General features: G+C 37.2%; 2 protein-coding genes across 2 annotated transcripts; both read left to right on the top strand.

The window, feature by feature from the left end:
* The first annotated feature begins 12,898 nt into the window (after positions 1 to 12,898).
* On the top strand, positions 12,899 to 14,947 carry LOC114190260 (pentatricopeptide repeat-containing protein At2g22410, mitochondrial-like). The gene has a single exon (XM_028079073.1). The coding sequence runs from the start codon at positions 12,992 to 12,994 to the stop codon at positions 14,867 to 14,869; it is 1,878 nt and encodes a 625-aa protein (XP_027934874.1). The 5' UTR covers positions 12,899 to 12,991; the 3' UTR covers positions 14,870 to 14,947.
* Positions 14,948 to 15,630: 683 nt separating this feature from the next.
* Positions 15,631 to 17,598, top strand: LOC114192827 (transcription termination factor MTERF6, chloroplastic/mitochondrial). The gene is made up of 2 exons (XM_028082651.1): positions 15,631 to 15,736; positions 16,043 to 17,598. The coding sequence occupies exon 2, from the start codon at positions 16,049 to 16,051 to the stop codon at positions 17,057 to 17,059; it is 1,011 nt and encodes a 336-aa protein (XP_027938452.1). The 5' UTR covers positions 15,631 to 15,736; positions 16,043 to 16,048; the 3' UTR covers positions 17,060 to 17,598.
* Positions 17,599 to 20,389: the final 2,791 nt, after the last annotated feature.

The raw sequence follows: 20,389 nt of genomic DNA on the forward strand, positions 1-20,389 counted from the left end.
GTTTGAAAGCGACGTGTAGAGCTATCAATTCGCCTAACCCACAAGGAAACTCAATGTGGGTTGCGACCAAAAAAGCCCACAAGGCAAAAAAGTCCCCAATTAAAAAAGTCCATAAAAGTCCTATAAGTCAGCGTTGGACCATGGAACGACCCATGAACTTCCTTTATAAACATGAAAATTATATTATTATTTTTTAAATATATTATTAAATCGGTCCAGGTCGTCCTATCTCGACAAACGACCTTGGACCATCTATCTCATCATCGACCCAGCCCAATAAATATCGATCGTCGGGTCGACCTGTCTCGACCATGGACCCTAGTTGGCACGTCTCTAACGTGGTCTCGAGCTGACACATATTGGTCGTGGCCTTAGGCCAGCCCATCTCGATCGTATGCCTAGGCTTGCTCATCTTGGTCATCGGCCTAGACTGGATCATCTTGGTCGTAGGCTCGGACTTGCCCATCTCAACTGAAGGTTGAGATAAGTTTGTCTTAGTCGTGGATTTGGCTAAATATTCACGATTATGGGCATGGGTTTGTTAGTCTCAACCGTGGGTATAGACTAGTTTGTCTCAATCGTGAACCCGACTACACCTATCTCGTATGTTGGCTCGAACCAGCATGTGTCGATCTTCGACCTGGACCTTGTCCTTCTTGCTTGTCGTCGTCCTGAACCGACCTGTCTCGGTTATCGTCCCGGACCGACCTATCTTGGCCATCGGTTCAAGCTAGCCCTTCGGGTCTATGGGATTGAGACAGATTGACCAATCTGGTATAAGTTCTTGGATCCATTAGTGAATATCAGATTAACTAGTTCGATTGACATTACAATGTTTCTTCTTCTTACTCATTACTGACAATCACTTGCACCTGAAAACCAGAAAACCTCAACTTGCAACAATTGTTTGGCGTACCTGTTCTTTTTCACCGAACAAAACAACAGAAGGAATGGATGGAGAAGTGGTGCATCGTTCTCATCCTATGAACAATGTTCCTCCCTCTTGCGGTGTCTTCTTCAACATTCCACACTAGCAAGAAGATAGATGCAACGAAGGCCACAACACGGAAAACGAATGCAAGTTGACAGTGCAAAGAAAGCTTCACAAGATGAGGATGTAGGACGTTGGATGGGGTGTTGTGATGGGGTGTGGCATCTACAATAGAGGAAAGGTGGAAAAGTATATAATTAAGAATTTTAGGGTTTTTAGTGGGCTGAGGATAAACTTGGGATATCAAACATTAAAAGGGTGCAAGAAGAAAAAGGATGTGCAAAAAGAAATACTCCGATTAAGTGAGTCTAGTCAAATTTGATCCATATTGAAAAAAATAATTTTTTGTCAATCCAACCCACTAAATAACTATAATAAAAAACCTGTGAGAAAATGGTTATAAAATAGTAAAGGATTGTAGTTGGTGGGTTAGTGGATTGATGCACTTAAAAAATTTTTGTTCTTTCAATTTATTTTATATAGCTGTTCCGATAAAAGTAGATTGACTTGACTCACTATTTTATAATAGTACAAACAAATTGTTCACTTGTTGTACCCAACATTATTATATAGATAGTATTTGAAAATAAAAGCGTCAATTTACGTAATTTGTCAAAAAAATAATTTAGCATTCAAATTATTCAAAACATTACTTAACAATTTTTGGTATTCAAAAAGACCAAATATTCAACTTACAATATTAGTACTAGTAAATTGTTATAATAAAAAGTTTTGTAAAAAAATGGTAGAAATCAATAAAGGATTGTAGTTGGTGGGTTGTGGAGTAAAGGATTGTACTGGACTGAGTTCCAGATGACTCAACTCGATCAAGTTCAAGCCAACTCAACTCGACTTTGGTTGGGTAGACTCGGATTGATCTGAGTTGATCATACTAGAACTGACCTCGACCAAGCACAACTCAGATGAACATAGGATGACCCCAAATCATATGAACATGGACTCATCCTAACTCCACTGAATGTGGGTTTGCCCCTAACTCGACTCAGCCTAGTCCCAAACCAACTCGGCTCGACCTGGACCCAGACTAACTAGGTTCAACTTGGCTTTGGACTAACTCAATTCAACCTAGGTCGGATAATCTTTACTTGGGTCTAAATTGACTTGACTTGATCTTAGTTTGGGCTAACTTAGTTTGACCTGCACTCGGGCCAACTCGGCTCAATCTAGGCCCAAGCAAGCGCGACTTAATTAAGGCTTAGGCTTACTTGCACAATCTAAGCCTAGACCGAATAATCTTGACCTAGAGTTTGGTTGAATTGGTTTGAATTTGATCCTAGTTGGCTTGACCCAACTTTACATGAGCTCGACCTTGCTAAATTGAAATACTTTATCCAAACAAGAAAATTAAAATTTGGTAAATTTGAATTCACTTATCCAAACAAAACATTTGAAAAATGAAACAAATTGAAATATGATCAATTCAAATGCAATCAATGTATTTGAATGTCTTAAAAAATATGAATTTCTCTGATAAATCACAAGGTTAAGCTTTCTTTACTAATTTGCTAGGATGAACATAAATTTTGTTTTTACGGGGCAAGGGCAAAGTTTAGTAGAATTTTGAAACTGTGCAAATGACGACTCTTGTTTTATTAATAAAAAAATGTCTTTATACAGAAGTGACTATTGTAATTCTTCTTTGTATGTTGAGTAGCTTTAAACTCAAATGAATGTATTATTCTTCTTTCTATTATTGTTTGTCTAACTTGGATGATGATAAGCATTGAATGCACTTCATGTTGCGTTAATTGTTTTTCCTTTCTTTATTAAATTGTTATGATAATTAGTAATACATTAAAGATTGATAAAATTGTTATGTTTGTGTTAGATAAAGTTAGCAAACATTTTAACTTTATATCAAATCCCAAAAGAAACATTTGAATGAAGCTGAACTTAATATCTTAATGACAAATGGTGAAGACATTCCTCGTGCCACATATTTCAGCTTTAGGGATATTATCTAATTTCACGTTAGCTTAACATATTTGATTATACTTATTATTTTATCATCATCTCTCACTTTTCAGACATGGTAGAACTTTGCATGAGATTTTATTATCCATCAGACAAAGCACGTGTGATCATGATCTATTCCATTTCCATTATTCTTTTCATATTTTACACTTTAAACTTTGTTGTATTTGTCTGTCTAATCAAAACTACAATTGCTTTAACATTGCTTAAATCAAAGAATACAATATTTTTTTTATATTTAACATATCATTTATAATTTGAATGAAATTAATTACAACATAGATTTTTGGTTTGGTTAATACTTTGGTCCCTATATTGAAGGCATATATTCAATTGTTTCCTAATATTTTATTTTACTCAATTGAGTTCCAATTTTGTTTAAAATCGTGCAACGTTGTCCTTTTTCTTAAATTAGTGTTAATGTAGTTTAGTGGGTGTCATGTGTCGATATCTTGAATTTTTATTTTTTTGGTTTTTTTTCTAAGTTTTGTTTTTTGCATCCTTTCATCTCTTTCCTCTTCCTTCCCTACCCACCCCTCACAAAGGCTTATGCAAAAATCAACCTGGGTTTAAAGTTTTCAGAGTTACTTGTGGTAAGTTCAAATAAAAGGACGAAAGACTCAATTAATAATTTAGTCCCTATATTTAGGCCTTTGATTTGTTGTTTTTTACTTGATTAAGTCCTAATATTTGTTAAATATAGTCATTGTGGTCCCTTCCGTTAAATTGGCACTAACGTTGTTTAGATGGTAACCATGTGTCAGTTCAATAAAAGACTTAATTAGTAATTTGATTCCTATATTTTTCTTCTGACTCAATTGAGTCCCTATATTTTTTAGGTGGAGAGAATGTGGTTTCTTTCCCACCAGTTGGGTTTATATGTCCATCTCTGACAACGCAATAAATAGAAAAAGAGATCTTGGATTTGTGATATTGGATCTAAAGGAGACGATCTCGAAGAAATTGTGTCACTAGAGGAGAAGTAAATGAAGAGAGTTTGGACTTTCACGTGGTTACCTTCTAATGGTGTTAACGCTTATTTCATGGAAGAGATAATGTAAGACCTGTGGAATTTAATTAATTAAATAAATAAATAATTAATAAATGCGGGTAGTGGAAACCTTTATGACATTAAATTCTAAATTGTATTTGATGGAAAAGTACTAGCTCAAGTGGTCGAGAGTACTTGATTGTGTGAGAGGACTTGGGTTCAAGTTCTATGTATGCCAATTGTGTGTTATTTATTTGTTATTATTTTTAAATTACGTTGATCATGATTGAGAATAATATAATCATTGAATTATATTAGTTATCATGAAATATGAGTTGGTTGAATGACTTGGCATTGACATGGTTGTGGGTTCAAGCCTTGGAGAACTTAAGTTAAACTTTATTTTTGCTAAACTTAGTTTTGGCATGGATATGAAGGGGTAGATGAAACCCTAGCAGCCAGGGGAGGCTGAAAAACATATCATAAAGAATCAATGAATGGTAATTAACATTACCATTAAATCTTAAATTCGTTTTTGGTAATTTACCTAACTTTAAGGCACCACTAAAAGGCCAAATTGTGATAAGAGTAAGGGTTTTGGCAAGCTGTGATTGTACTCAGAAACTAGAGCACGAATTTTGAGAGTGGTGAGGTTTGAGGGAAGCTTTGAGGCTGATTGGAGGAGAACTAGGGAGGACATTGGTGTTCAAAAGAAGAACCTTGGAATTCTCAAACTTTTAGCAAGGAAACCAGGTAAGAGGAGTTTTACATGCTAGTTTTTACGTCTTAACATAAATTGTATAATAATTATATGATGATTATGCATGAACCCTTGTTTTTCTGTTAAATTTCATGTTTCTGGGAAATTTCCAGAAACCGCCAGGCGGTGCATCTTGTTTTTGGGAGTTTCTGGGTTCCTTTGAGGAATCGCCTGGCGATGAATCCCTGTACCGCCAGGCGACACAAACCTGCAACCAGTTTCTAGGTTTTGTTGATGAACTGTCTGGCGGTGATGAACACCCGTTAGGCGACACGAGTCGAATTTACTTGGTTTTGATGTTCTGTGTGTTCTGGGGTGATTCTGATCGGGGGAAAATGAAGTCCTACTTGATTATTGATGATGTGATGTGTTATATTGTAAAATTATATATGGTTGGAGGTTCAATTTGATAAATTGCTATGAACGCATTTTAGGGTTGAATGTTGGGGTGTTTTTTTTATGATTCGAGAATGAATATTGTGAATAACATTGGAAATTATTGATCAATGTGATTAGGTTATGGATTATTCTGAATGTGAATGAATTCGGGTGGAGATTGATAAAAATTGCAAGGAAGGGAGAATGGTGAAAGGTTGGGGTCAAGGGTGCTGGAAAAATCTGGAAATGCCCAGATGGTATGCACATCCTGGCAGCACGGGGCTTGCCGCCAAGCGCCTGCGCAAAGGCTGTAATACTGCGTAGTTAAGAGGGTATTGAGGGTTTGGGGATTTTCTAGTGAGAATTGGTTCATTATGATGGAACATGGGGTCACTTGATCATGAGCTTATGAATTGAATCCCACTTGAATTGTAGATAGGTTATGTTGAGTTAAGTATAATGGATTAATAGAACATAATAGTTGTGAGACACTGGTGTGATGCATAATCTGGTTTAATTAAAATGTAGGATCCTGATGGACCTTGTTTGAATACCAAAGTGAATGCACGAGTTTTGTAACATCCCTAAGGATTATTATGAAAATTTAATAAATAAAATCCAAGATAAAACAAAGAACGCATTTAATAAAACCATTTCCCAAAAACACTGGAAATTTAAAACTTTAATATAACTATCATAAACCAGGAGTCCATAATCATAAAACTGAAATAAAATTCAATGGCTCCTAAAATGATTACATAATTATCTCAAAACTAAAATATTAGATATATATACAAAAATCCCAAGCTAGCCCCCGCTCCGAGTCTATGCGTCTCCTGGCTCACCTGTCAAATCATCTGCTCCCGAATAACGAGTTATCCGATCATCGCCACTCACACACAGAAAGGGTGAGCTATGCATAATATATAACACTGATATAGAAATATAAATATGTTTACCCAACCCAAATAACATAATTAAAATTCTCATACTTTTCAAATCACCCAACCATGACCTCATAATCCTTCATGAGTCACATGCATGAACTAGGTCTTGGGACTTCCCTGTGCTCCCACGAAACTAACTCATTCGTGGTCCAACTCTATGAGCATATCCCGCTCATAGTCCTGCCCTACAGACTCCTCGTCTGTAGTATAAACATCCAAGTCTCATAACTTGGACGCTGGCACACACGCAATCACCATACTATGGACTCCTCGCCCAATAGTAGCCGACGGGAACATCACAGTTCCTTGCCCATCCTGTGTCCAACCACCGAGCACATCCCAGACCCCTATTGGACTTAGTTCTTCAAGCCCAAACACCACACCACATGCATATACATCCTATCCTTAGGATAAAACATCCAAAACACACTCACAAGCACATAAAAACACATAGCAACTCGCATAAACTCGCTTAAGCCAGGGACACTCGCCCAAGCTAATCCTTCAACCTCGCTTAGGCTAGCTCACCTCACCTGAGTGAGCTTAAAACAGTGACCACAGTACGTTATCTCGCTTAAGCGAGATCCTCTCGCCTAGGCGAAACCATCTCTTGCCCAAACACTCAAATCAATCTCGCCTGAGCTACAAATCACGCAAAAACATCACACATGACCACGATATCTCGCTTAGGCGAAGTCGTCTCGCCTGAGCGAGACCAGGCTCGCTCAACACGCTAAACTCCTCGCCTGAACGAGAAGTCGCGCTCAACACGCGTACACTTCCTTGCGACCTCGCTTAGGCGAGCCACTCTCGCCTAAGCGAGAGTATCCATCGCTCAAACCAGGAACCATTCGCCTAGACGAGAAGCGCGATGCAGAGCTAAAAACGAGGTTCTGCAACTCTCGCTTAGACGAGATAACCTCGCTTGGACGAGACTTGCAGAGTTTCCCTCTATTTACGCACACAAACCATCCAAAATCATACCCAAACCACATTCCAATTCATGCCAAACAATGGAGAATCATACACCAAACATGTGCACATAATACAGACCCGAAATAATCCCAATAATCCCAGTTTAAAGCACAATTCACATTTACATTACCCAAAACCCTCATTTTCTTGACACCCAAAACACGCAATGCATAAAAGATTCTTCAACCTATAACCATCTAGCCCATTCATTATTTTGATTATACATGCACGAATTCACCACAATCATATTCCAATCGAGAAGACAATGACACAAAACCACAATTCACATCATGAAATTCATATACTCAAAATACAACTCCCCTAACCTGGAATGAGTGCTCAAAAATTGTGAAGATAGGACCCCCTTGATTCAAAATCCCTTCTTACTTAAACCCTTGCACCCCTAAAACTCAATTCACCCTCTCAAACCCGTGCTCCTCTCAAAAGCCAATTCCCAGCACTGCCAAAACTCTTCTTTTCCCTTAAAATGGCCTTTTATAGGTGTCTTAATTAAGGGTTTAAAGGTTAAAACGAAAAAATGGGTTTAATTATGTTTTTAATTTCTTATTCATTGTTCACTAACAAGTTCAACTCCACTCTAAGCTAGAATTAGAAAAAGTAAAGCCTTCTTTATGCCCCAACAAGGTTTGAACCCATGACCTTCCACTCACAATGCTACAGCTCAACCACTATGCCAATTCACATTTGGTGATATACACAAATCAACATAAGTTTACAATACCAATCACATACTCATACATATCTTTAAAATCAATAATAATACAACAACACATAATTGGCATACATAGGACTCGAACCCAAGTCCTCTCACACAATCAAAGTACTCTCAACCACTTGAGCTAGTACTTTTCCACATCACCCTAAACAATAATTAATGCCATAAAGGCGCTTTCTACCCATATTTATTAATTAATTAAATATTTAATTAATTAATTTTCACGGGTCTTACAAGTTTAGTTGAGATAGGAGTATAAGATGGTGAATTGGTTTTGGTATGTATGTAAGATATGAAGAGGGAAAAGTGGGAGCAAGTCTAGTGAGAAACATAGGTACTACATGGAGTAATTGATGGAACATCCTAACTGGTATTAGGATTAATTCTGGCAGATTTGGAATTCCAAGCGTTGAACTTAATGAAGTCTAAGAATGGGAATTTTGTAATTGGGAACCCAAATGGTTGCAGATACATTAGTAACCAGCTAAACTCCTAATAAATGATGTAGTACACTTAGTGAGTTTTGCAGTGGGTGCTAGGGTCTATTAGCACTGAATAATAAGAGTTGGAGAACCTAAATCAGAAGGCTTTGTTGTACTGATACAACGTCTGGCGACGGAGTGAATCCGCCAGGCGATAGATGTGAAAACAGAGAGCACCTGAATCGCGTGTGCCTGGCGGCGTGAGTGGTTCTGCCAGGCAATAGCTTCCCAACAGGGAGCTGCTGGATCGTGTGCGCCTGGCGGTGAAGGTCTTTTCGTTAGGCGGTACCTGCTGAATTAGAGGCGCTATGCGCCTGATGGTACGCATCACCCGCCAGGCGGTCTAGAGGTGACAACGCTTGGCGTCACGTGTCCCTCGCCAGGAAATTTTGCGGTAGCAACCTTTGGTTGCTAGTTCTGCATGCGTGATCTACAAGGCTTTTAGGATGCTTTACAGGTTGGCTTGTTGGTGTTCCTTGAGTTGAGCTCGGAACGTATCCCTTAAGTTGAGCTCGGGATAGGGGTTAAGCACATGACATTCCTCGAGTTGAGCTCATAATGGCATCCCTCGAGTTGAGCTCGAGATGGCGGATGAACACGAGGAACCCTTAAGTTGAGCTTAGGTTGGCGAGTGTTGTCGGTGTGAGTGTGTTGGTTGTGGCCAGTACAGATGGATCCAGATAGATTGCCCTCCTCAGTAGTTAGCTGACGAGTTTGGTTGTCTTGGGACGTTGCGAACTATGTTCATATTTGGGAACTCCACCTGACGTTATGGTGTATGATCCATAACATGGTTTCCCACACGTGTTCTATCGGTTGTGGCCGATAGGTATGGCAGCAAGTCATCTCGAAGTAATCACTAGAAGATGTAGAACACGAATAACATGGTTGTGGCCATGTGATCTGGAATCAAATGAGGGAATTCCTATGGTGTGATTGTATAATATATATGTATATAAGTGTGTTTTATACATGTATGTACCTTTATATGTTTATTTTGTTAAGGTCACCCTATCTGCTTGTGTTTGGCGATGATCGTGTACGCGGTACACGTGAGCAGATGATGTTGTTGCAGGTGGGTCTAGTGAGGCTTAACGCCGGAGCGGGGATAGCTTGGGAGTGTTTTTATTTTATGATTTATAAATAAATTGTAAACTCTCATGAGATGTTTTGAGACTATTTCCTTTATTTATAAATTATGGATTTTAGTTTCTATTATTGGAAGTAATAATTGATTTAAATTTCCCGTGTTTTTGGAAAATGAGGTTTTATTAAATGCAGCGTATTTTTTTTTTCTATTTTATTATTTAAATCCGTAATATCCCGACGGGATGTTACAAATAACATTGTCTTTATTTAAGCAATATAAGGACTTAGTTGAGTCCATAAATAAATATAAGGATCAATTACTAATTAAGTCCCTTTTAGACTAACGGTCACCTTCCAAACGACATTAATGTCAATTTAATGGAAGGGGAAACATTGATTCTATTTAATAAATATTGGGGCTCAATTGAGTCAAGAAACAAATATAAGGATCAAAACAAATCAAAGGCCTAATTTTAGGGACAAAACTACTAATTAAGACGAAATAAGGAAATAAAATCGCTATCACTTGCTTCCAGACCCAATGTCGTACCCACTATTGCTAGTGTTGATTTCCCATAACTTAGAGGTGGTATAACCAATTATGATGTGTGGGTCACACTATACAACAAATCTAACAAATGGATAGTAGGGATATATGTCGTGGTGATGATACCTTGACTCTTTAGAGTTAGAGGTGTGTCCTTTTGTTCTAAATAATTTTGGTTTAAACTTTTGGTATGAGAAATGATCCATGTATAGTGTGGTGAATGAATGTGAAAGGATAGCAAGATTGAGGGTTGGTGGTGTGAGGGAGGAAGAGGAAGAAGATGGAGGAGTGATATGGGGGATGAGGAGGAAAGGTATGAAACGGGTGATGTGGGGTGAAAGAGGAAGGAGATGAAGAGATAAAAAAGAAAAAAAAATTAATATAAAAACATGTGGCACATATAAAAAATGTTAATGCTAATTTAACGAAAGAGCCAATAGTGTATAATTTTAAACAAAATTGAGAAACAATGAAATACACACCTTTAGTATAAGAAAATAAAGACTAAAATACTAATTATATTATGGATACTTTTGATGAGTAATTTATTATATATATAACTAGAGTTCTTAATATGAGTTAAAATCTGTGAGTCAATTCGGGTCACCATGGGTTCAAATTGGGTTGGGTTAAGTTTTTTTTACAAATTTTAGTACAGGCTAAAAACACATCTGCCCCATTAAGAATCCAGCTCACCCAGGTTGAACCTACGGTGAGCCAGGTTTAGGGGTGGCAAAACAGGGCAACCCTACTTGTTTTATCCCATCTCGTTGTTAGCTCGTCTTAAACAAGTCAGGTCGGGTTGACCCGCTACTTGAAAACGGGTTAGATAACGGAACCCGTCCCGACACAGGGTGGGTTGGCGAGCAACCCACCATTTTTTTCTACATTTCGAACACAGATAATACTTCTCTAGATAGTGAATAACACTTATTAGAGGAGATATTTTTTCACAGTGCAATAATTCTAATCAAAGTCTCTAATTGGAGAAGGACAAAATCAGGGCAACAAATTAAGGGCATAAACCAAATTAGAAAATAAATCAAAAGTCATAAACAGACACAACAAGATGAGGGAGGAGAGGCTATTGGACCCTATTTCCTTTCAAAGGGTGACAATGCTTGTGCTAATAGATCACAAATTTAGCGGTGATTTGGACTTCCAACCGCACCCACACTTGTTGGAGAAGATGAACGCTAGTGATAGAGTTAGAGTGGTGCCAAATTTCTTCCACACTAATGAATTTCTACCTTAACCTATGATCTGTGAAGAAGAGAATCGTCGGTCTGAGGGGTGTGGGTGGTTTATGGTTGCTCTCGCTTGGGCATTCCAATGTGTTTGCGCCTTGCTCTGTGGTGTGCGCGGACTATTGTTGCGTTTTGTGAACAACAACTGATGCGTTGCAGAATTTTTTGTCAATTACTCACGAGGTTGCGGGTTAACCCGTCTCACCTCGTCCTGTAGCGTAACGAGTTGGTGGGTTAGGTGGCTTGGGCCACGTCATGATGGTGGGTTCAAAAATATAACTCGACTCGTTTGATTGTAGTCGGGTTGGTGGGGTGTCTGTCGGGTCCAATCAACTTTGCCACCCATTGCTAGGTTAGCTCACTAACCCAAACATAAAAATAAAACCCACATCACCTTTAACTTAACCGTGCAACCCAAAACACAAGCAAACCTTTTTTCCTTTTTTAATTTTGGGGGAGAGAGAGGCCCATGTCTATGACACTTCATTCACTCTCTACATTTGTCTCTTATTTAGATTTTATTTAGAATTATGATTTTTTTTATGAATGATTATTTATTGTTTAAAATGAGAAAAATTAAATTTTTAAAATATGTTTGGACTTTTTAGATTTTGGTTACATATAAAAATATGTATGTAAGATTGAATTAAAAAGGTTGTAATTTTTTTTTTAATTTAATTGACCCGTTTAATCTACCAACCCATAATAGATTTGACTAAGCTAAAATTTATTGAATTTACTAATAAGTGAATAAGATTGAGTTGATACACTAAGTAGTCAATCTATAGTGGATCAGGCATAACCAACCACGTGACCAAGTATGACAATTCTATATAAAATAATAGTTTGAGGATTTAGAATATTGAAATTTTATAAAAAAAAAAGAGAGGTGTCAGGCTAATATATTTTTAAATAATTGGTTAAAATACCTTTTTGGTCCCAATTTTCGTCAAGTTTTGTCAAATAAGTCGTGATTTTGGTTTTGTGTTCAAATAGGTCCAAATTTTTGTTTATTTTGTTCAATTGGGTCCTTTTTTGTTAACATCATTTAAATCATTAATGGCTATGAACGGTGACTGCCATGTGTCACTTCGTGATTTTTTTGAATTTTTTTTAAATGTTCACGTGTCAATCCAACAGTGTGCCATGTGTCAAAGTCATTGTTCTATATTCTATCTTCAATTTGGTCCCTATATTTGTTATATTTGTTCAATTTAGTCTCAATTTTTGTTAACATGAACCAATTTGGTCCCTCTACAAATTGAAACCAAATTTAATTTTTATATTAAAATTCACATTTTTTATTAAATACTTTTATATAATATATTAAAATTCACATCATTATAACTTTGATATAAAAATTAAATTTGGTCACATCTTTTATAGGGACAAAGTTGGTCAATTCTAAACAAAATTGGGACTAAATTGAACAAAAATAACAAATATAGGGACTAAATTGAATATTGAATATTGATTTTGATATGTGACAAGCTACTGGGTTGATACGTGGACATATAAAAAAAATTAAAAAAAAAATTAAAAAAAATTACGAAATGACATATGATAGTCACGATTCATGGTTGTTAATGATTCAAACGCAAAAAAAGACTCAATTAAACAAAAATAATGAAAAATAGAACCTATTTAAATATAAAACCAAAATTAAGACTTATTTAACCAAATTTAATGAAAACTGGAACAAAAACTATTTTAACCTAAATAATTTGATAATTATGATCGGACAATGATGCTTAAAATTGTTCCGACTGTAGCGTTTGGGAACAAAACAAGGTGATTTGTGATGTGACTGTGTAAGAGGAAGATGGTCATTAGCAGTGAAGGAAGAGCAAAAAATGAAGAGTTTGAAAGCAGTGCTAGCATCATGCAAAACCTTTCACCAAGCTCTCCAAATCCAGGCCCAAGCGGTGGTCACAGGGCGCCACCACGATCCTTTCCTCATGACCCCACTCATCTCCTTCTTCGCCACCAACCACCTCCACCATTCTCACCTTCTCTTCTCCCAAATCCCCAACCCTGACCTCTTCCTCTTCAACTTCCTCATCAGAGCCTTCTCTCTCTCCCAAACCCCTCACCACGCCCTCTCTCTCTTCAGGTCAATGCTCTCTTCCTCCCCACCCATCTCCCCGGACTCTTTCACCTTCCCATTTCTTCTCAAGTCCTGTGCCAAGCTATCGCTTCCAAAACTCGCTCTTCAGCTTTACTCTCACGTTATAAGAAGTGGGTTTGAGTCAAGTGTCTTTGTTGTAAACGCTCTTTTGCAGTTGTATTTTGTTCTCAGGGATGCCCCCAATGCGTGCAAGGTGTTCGATGAAAGTCCTGTGAGGGACTGCGTTTCATATAACACGATGATTAACGGGCTTGTGCGTGCGGGTCGTGCTGATTCTTCTCTGAAGGTTTTTGGGGAAATGAGAGGGAATCTTGTTGAGGTTGATGAGTATACCCTCGTTGCCTTGTTGTCCGCTTGTTCGTCCTTGGAGGATAGTGGAACTGGGAGAGTGGTGCATGGCTTGGTTTATAGGATATTTAGTTGTGTAAATGAAAATGAGTTGTTGATGAATGCTCTTGTTGATATGTACGCGAAATGTGGGTGCTTGGAGGTGGCTGAGAGAGTAGTGAGTTGTGGGAATGCAAAGAGTGGGGTTGCGGCTTGGACTTCTTTGGTGAGTGCATATGCTATGCGCGGAGAAGTTGAGGTTGCTAGAAGGTTGTTTGATCAAATGGGTGAGAGAGACGTGGTTTCTTGGACGGCCATGATTAGTGGATACTGTCACTGTGGGTGTTTTCAGGAAGCATTGGAGCTGTTTGTGGAGTTGGAGGGTTTGGGGATGGAACCGGACGAGGTTGCTGTGGTTGCCGCTCTTGCGGCGTGTGCGCGGCTAGGGGCCCTTGAGTTGGGAAGAAGGATTCACCACAAGTATGATGGTGGGAGCTGGCAGTGTGGTACCCACAGAGGGTTCACTTGTGCTGTTGTGGATATGTATGCCAAGTGTGGAAGCATAGACACTGCTTTGGATGTGTTCAGGAGAACAAGTGATGATATGAGAACTACTTTTCTATATAACTCCATTTTGTCTGGCCTTGCTCATCATGGTCTTGGTGAACATGCTATGGCCGTGTTTGAGGAGATGAGGTTGCAAGGTTTAGAACCGGATGAGGTCACATTTGTGTCACTTTTATGTGCTTGTGGGCATAATGGTTTGGTTGATGATGGCAAGAGGCTGTTTGAATCCATGTTGAGTGTGTATGGTGTCAGTCCTCAAATGGAGCATTATGGTTGTATGGTTGACCTTCTTGGTAGGGCTGGACGATTGGATGAAGCATATTGTTTGATTCAGAATATGCCGTTCAAGGCCAATGCTGTGATATGGAGATCACTGTTGAGTGCTTGCAAAGTTCATGGGGATGTGGCATTGGCTAGACTTGCCAGCCATGAGCTTCTTGCGATGGAGCATGATCATGGAGCCCGTTATGTGATGCTATCTAATATGCTAACTCTTGTGGAAAAGCATGATGAAGCCGCAACTGTGAGAAAGGCAATTGATGATGTTGGCATCCAGAAGCCACCTGGTTGGAGCTATGTGGAAATTAATGGAGCCCTTCACAAGTTTCTGGCTGGCGACAAGTCTCACCCAAAGGCCAAAGCAACTGAGCTGATGCTCAGGAACATTGATATGGGACTTAAAACTATTGGGCATGTTATCAGTGCTTAAAAGGTGTTTGATGTAGATTAAGAACACGTACTTAGGTAAAAAAGTTTAATTGATTCTTTATTTAATAAAATTATCAAATGAGAGCATATCTTCGGCTTAATGTGAAATTTTGTGAAATAAGTTAATAATAGTTTTGAATAATTTTCATGAGAATCTTATAAACACGAGTTAAATAAACTAATAAATAAGTAAAAATTCACCACCTGGTTGGAGCTATTTGGGCACGCTTTGAAAGATTTGGGTTGAAAGCTTCATTTTTAATATAAGATAGGATGAGTTTGAGGTAAATGTGGAAATTAAATCAGTTTACTAATAATCGATTATATGTTTTTTTTATTTAGATAAATAAACTAAAAAGTTATTTTTAAGATAGTTAATCTAATTTCCCTCAAATTTTGATTTTTTTTTTAAATTATTATAAAACTTTCTATATAGAATGTGGAAAAGAAACTTTTAATCTAACTAGATTTTACAAAAATGTTAACAAAGTTTTATTTATCGTATCAAACATATGTTTCAATAAAAAATAATAAAAAATTATTAAAATCAATGTTTTCATAACATGCTTAAAGCTTAATTGGAGTAAAATTCAGGATTGGGTTAGTGACTGTAAAAACGAGAAATGCTTAAGCAAAGTGTGGAAATATCACAACACAGAAAATTCAATTAGACAGCACCGGAATATTTTAGTGGAACACGTGTCAAAATCTGTACCATTTCATCAATCGAACGGTCCAAATATCAAACCGGGGAACACTACACACCTTATCTTTCATTCGACCATTTTAATTTTTCTGCTACTCTCGTCCTCACTGTCACTGTTGAACTCTCTTCTCCTCCCACGCATGCATTCGGCACAACCCTTCGGTAACTGACTCTTCCTATCACCATATCTATTTCTAACTTATAACATTTCAATTCTCTTTTTCGTTTTCCAAACAATTTTTAATCTTTCAGTGCAGAAATTTTCCAAACCCTTTCTTGTGTCCCTTGCAAAATTGTGAGTGTGAATCATCGGGTTTACATGCCTGTTTGTGTTGAACATAGTGTTATGTAACCTTTGAATTTGAATTGTGCTAAGTTGAGAGCTTCATGTTACTCTTCTAGTTCTATTGGTGTTTGCCTATGTAAGCTAATGTTTATTTCTTTATTCCCAAAATAATTTATTTTTAGTGTAAAATGGAGATCACGAGCAGCAATAACAGCTGCAGCAGCATGATGTGGTTTTTCAAAAATAAAGGGTTTGATGACAACAGTGTGCAAGGAATTTTCCGACGGTGTAGGCGCCTTGAGGATGTGCATCAGGAAAGAGCGAGTGAGAATTGGGAGTATTTGAGAAGCATTGGCATTGAAGAAAGGAAGTTGCCCTCAATTGTTTCAAAATGCCCCAAGATTCTTGCACTGGATCTTTATGACAAGATTATGCCCACGGTTGAGTGTCTAAGGACTCTGGGAACAAAACCACGTGAGGTTGCTACTGCCATAGCCAAGTTCCCTCACATACTTTCAAACAGTGTGGAAGAGAAGCTTTGTCCCCTTTTGGCCTTCTTTCAGTCTTTGGGTATCCCTGAAAAGCATATTGGGAAAATGATACTGCTCAATCCTAGGCTTATAAGCTACAGCATTGAAACAAAGTTGACTGAAATTGTGAACTTTCTTACTAGCCTTGGTCTCAATAAAGATGGAATGATTGGAAAAGTTATAGTCAAGGACCCCTATATTATGGGTTATAGTGTTGAGAAAAGACTCCGCCCTACTTCACAGTTCCTCAAGTCAATAGGTCTGAGTGAGCAGGATCTTCAAGCAGTGGCTATGAACTTCCCAGCAATCTTGAGTAGAGATGTGAACAAGCTTTTGGTACCCAATCATACGTATCTAATGAGACGAGGATTTCAAGACAGACAGATAGTTGCTTTGGTGGTTGGTTTTCCTCCAATCTTGATCAAGAGCATTCAGAATTCATTAGAACCAAGGTTCAAATTTTTAGTGGATGTCATGGGAAGACAAGTTGATGAAGTTGTTGATTATCCTAGTTTCTTTCATCATGGCCTCAAGAGAAGAATAGAGCCACGGTACAAACTTCTAAAGGAGAGGAATATAAATTGTAGCTTGAGTGAAATGTTGGATTGCAACAAGAAGAAGTTCTTCATGAAGTTTGGTTTGTTAGAAGGACAAGCCTTGAGTAACTAGGTCTAATCCCTATTTTATTGATTTTCATAATTAGTTAAGTAGTTTATTGGTATTTGTCTTCTGATGTGGTGTCCTGTAACTTCCACAGATTTTTGTGATTCCATATAAGCTTGTTCTTTTGTTCAAATTCATAATCTCTTCATACATTATATCTATAAGATGATAGGTTATCCTTTAGATCTATGATTGAGATATGTTTGCCTGGAATTGGTGCTGAGGGTTCATCTGCCGTCATATGCATCTGAGTCACTAGATGAAACAGCTTTTGTCATAGCTGCAAGGGAGCATGGTTTTCAGTTTTCCACAAGGACACATGCAGGCATATTATTGAATTGCTTCATGAATTGGATTATGAAAGTGGAAAAAAGGTTTACAGGTTGGCTACCTCCTTTGACCACATTTTTGTTGTAGTTATTACATATCTTCCATATTTTGTGACCAAGGTTGGCCTAGCGGCCATGTTTTACTCTGTGGTGGACAAAAATGTCTTCTCAGATGTGAGATTATATAATTTTTATTTAGTTCAGCTTCTTTGTTAACAAATTTTGATCTGGCTCCTCCCTAAAACAAAGTCATTATGAAATTCAAATGTATGATTTACTCTTCCTTTCACATATTCTATCTACTCAACTACTTTATCGCTAGGAACCCATGAAAGAAGATTTCCAATTACGGCTTTATTGTTTTTGTTGGATGATAAAAGTTAGAGTAATGAGGAAATGTTCCTTGTGCATGATAATCTATAATGGGAAAGATTTTCAAAAACTGTGCTTTAGGGTGAAAAATTGAGGTGTAGAAAATCATTTGCTTAAAGCCTTTCATGTCGTGGAAAAATATGGGCTGAAAAGGAGAATAGTAAAAGTCATAAGAATCAACATTTTAAAAGAGAAAAGCAAATAAATGTAAAACAAAATTACCAACTCTAAGAAAATAATCTTTAAATCTCAACAAGAGAAAAAATTCCACCAGAAATTTTACAAATAATTTGATTTATATACACAACTTGAGTTATATATTTCTAGTTTGTATTATTGGTCTTTTTCTATGAATAAGTGGGGTTAAACTTCACTAGTTAACTCGGTCCATTACGAGTATAAGTCGAGTCAGTTTATATTTTTAGTTTGTATTATTGGTCTTTTTCTATGAATAAGTGTGGTTAAACTTCATTAGTTAACTCGGTCCACTACGAGTATAAGTCGAGTCAGTTTGAATTAAAAAAAAGTACACATTTTAGGCTTTCTTCCTGCACCCCTATATTAACAAAATCCTAACTTTACCTCTAAGTCAAAGTCAAAAATCTAATCCAACTTTTCCATTCTTATTTGCGCCACAGCTCCTTCTCTCATGTGTATTTAGCTCCTTCTCTCATGTGTATTTCAACACCTCCAATCCCTAGCCATTGCCATTGACCTTGTAATTAAAACTTTTTTGCTCTAAACTACTTTTGGACTTTGGGTTATAATTGTTAAGAACAAGACAATAAAGGAAAGAATAAAGGAGAGAAAAATAGACACGAAAAATTTAACGTGGGTCGGCGTACAATGTGTATGCTTACGTCTACGATTACACTAGAAAGTATTTATTATTTATCGTGTATCTCAAGCTTTACAAATGGTCTCTTATATAGAAAAATAGATAACCATATCTTACAATTCTTAGCGATGTGAGACTAAATCAAGCACTATAATACTAACAATTCTCCCACTTGGGGTTTGATTTACATTACCATCTAGTGTAGTGTCTTTATCATCAATTTTCTTGAAGGCTAGTTGAGATAATGAAAAGGCGCAACTTAGTTGTTGTGACAGTCTTGGTCAACATATCAGCTAGATTCTCTACACTTAAAATCTTCAACAAAAACAAGTTTCCATCATTTATCAAGTTTTTGATAAAATGATACTTCAATTCAATGTGTTTGCATCTGAAATGAAGAATTGGATTTTTAGCAAGACAAATGGTACTTTGACTGTTACTAAACAACGGAGAGTCATCTTGTTGTTTTCTTAATTCTTTTAGAAGGTTCTTCAACCATATTATCTCCTTCGCTACTTTTGAGATGATTATATACTCAACTTCAGTGGTTGAAAGGGAGACTCTTTCTTGAAATTTGGACTTCCAATTGATAGTTGTACCACCTAATGTAAAAATGTAACTTGTTGTGCTCTTTCTACCATCCAAATCACCTCCCAAATCTGCATCAGAAAACTCCTGTAAAGTGAGATTACTTCTTCTAAAAGACAAATGCATCTTTGAAGTGCCCTTCAAATATCTCAATATCCACTTCACACATTTCCAATGCTCTTTTTTGAGATTTGAAAGAAATTTGCTCACAACTCCCACTGCATGTGATACATCAAGCTCCCTACTGTAGATGCATATGGAACTAAGGTTACATAATACTGTGAACCTCTAAGGGATTTCACTGGAGCTGGCCCCTAAACATCTATATGCACCAGTTCTAGTCTTTCAACTTTAGACGACTTACTTGTTTTGGAGAAGCTAACCTTTTTTTGCTTTCCAAAGATACAATGTTCGCAAGGTCAGACGTCAACATGCTTCAAGTTAGGTATTTTACCTTTTGAGACCCTGAGCTTCATTCCTTTCTCACTCATATGCCCAAGCCTCTGATGCCACAAAGAAGAAATGTTGCCAACTTTTACAAATAATATCATATCCTCATCTGCAATCATGTAAAGAGATCATTGCTTCTTTCCACGAGCAACAACAAGATTACCTTTCATTACCTTCCAATGTCCATCTCCAAAAGTGGTGTAATGTCCCTCACCATCCAACTGCCCTATAGATATTAAGTGTCTCTTTAAGGTAGGAACGTGTTTAACATTATTCAAAGTCCACACACTTCCATTAGAGGTTTTGATATTAATATCACCTTTTCCTATATCAAGAGATTTTCCATCTGCAAGGTAGACCTTCTCAATTTTTTCTAGAACATAGTTAGATAATAGTTCTAAGGAAGGTGTAGTATGAAATGACGCACCTGAGTCCATAATTCACGAGTCAATAGAACTATCTAAACTACATAATAGTGCATCTTCAATTTCATCAGTTGCTGCATTTATTGATTGATCATCATCTTGCTTCTTGTTGTTGTGCTTCCATGGAGTCCTACATTGATTTGTAAAGTGACCCCTTTTCTGACAATTCCAACAAGTGATATCATTCTGAAATTTTGGTTGTGATCTCCCTCTAGACTTTAATCTGCCTCAGCCTTGATTACGACCTTTCTAGCTACTTCTTCCTCTAGTTTCAGTACTCAATGTTGAAGCAGAACTAGAACTGAAAGATTCTCTTGAACTTTTCCTGCAAACA

Source organism: Vigna unguiculata, chromosome 7 (genome assembly GCF_004118075.2).
Source record: "Vigna unguiculata cultivar IT97K-499-35 chromosome 7, ASM411807v1, whole genome shotgun sequence".
Taxonomy (NCBI): domain Eukaryota; kingdom Viridiplantae; phylum Streptophyta; class Magnoliopsida; order Fabales; family Fabaceae; genus Vigna; species Vigna unguiculata.

What these genes read in the sequence shown, in the direction of transcription:
- LOC114190260 (XM_028079073.1), top strand. Translation starts at nt 12,992, where the DNA reads ATGAAGAGTTTGAAAGCAGTGCTAGCATCATGCAAAACCTTTCACCAA.
- LOC114192827 (XM_028082651.1), top strand. Translation starts at nt 16,049, where the DNA reads ATGGAGATCACGAGCAGCAATAACAGCTGCAGCAGCATGATGTGGTTT.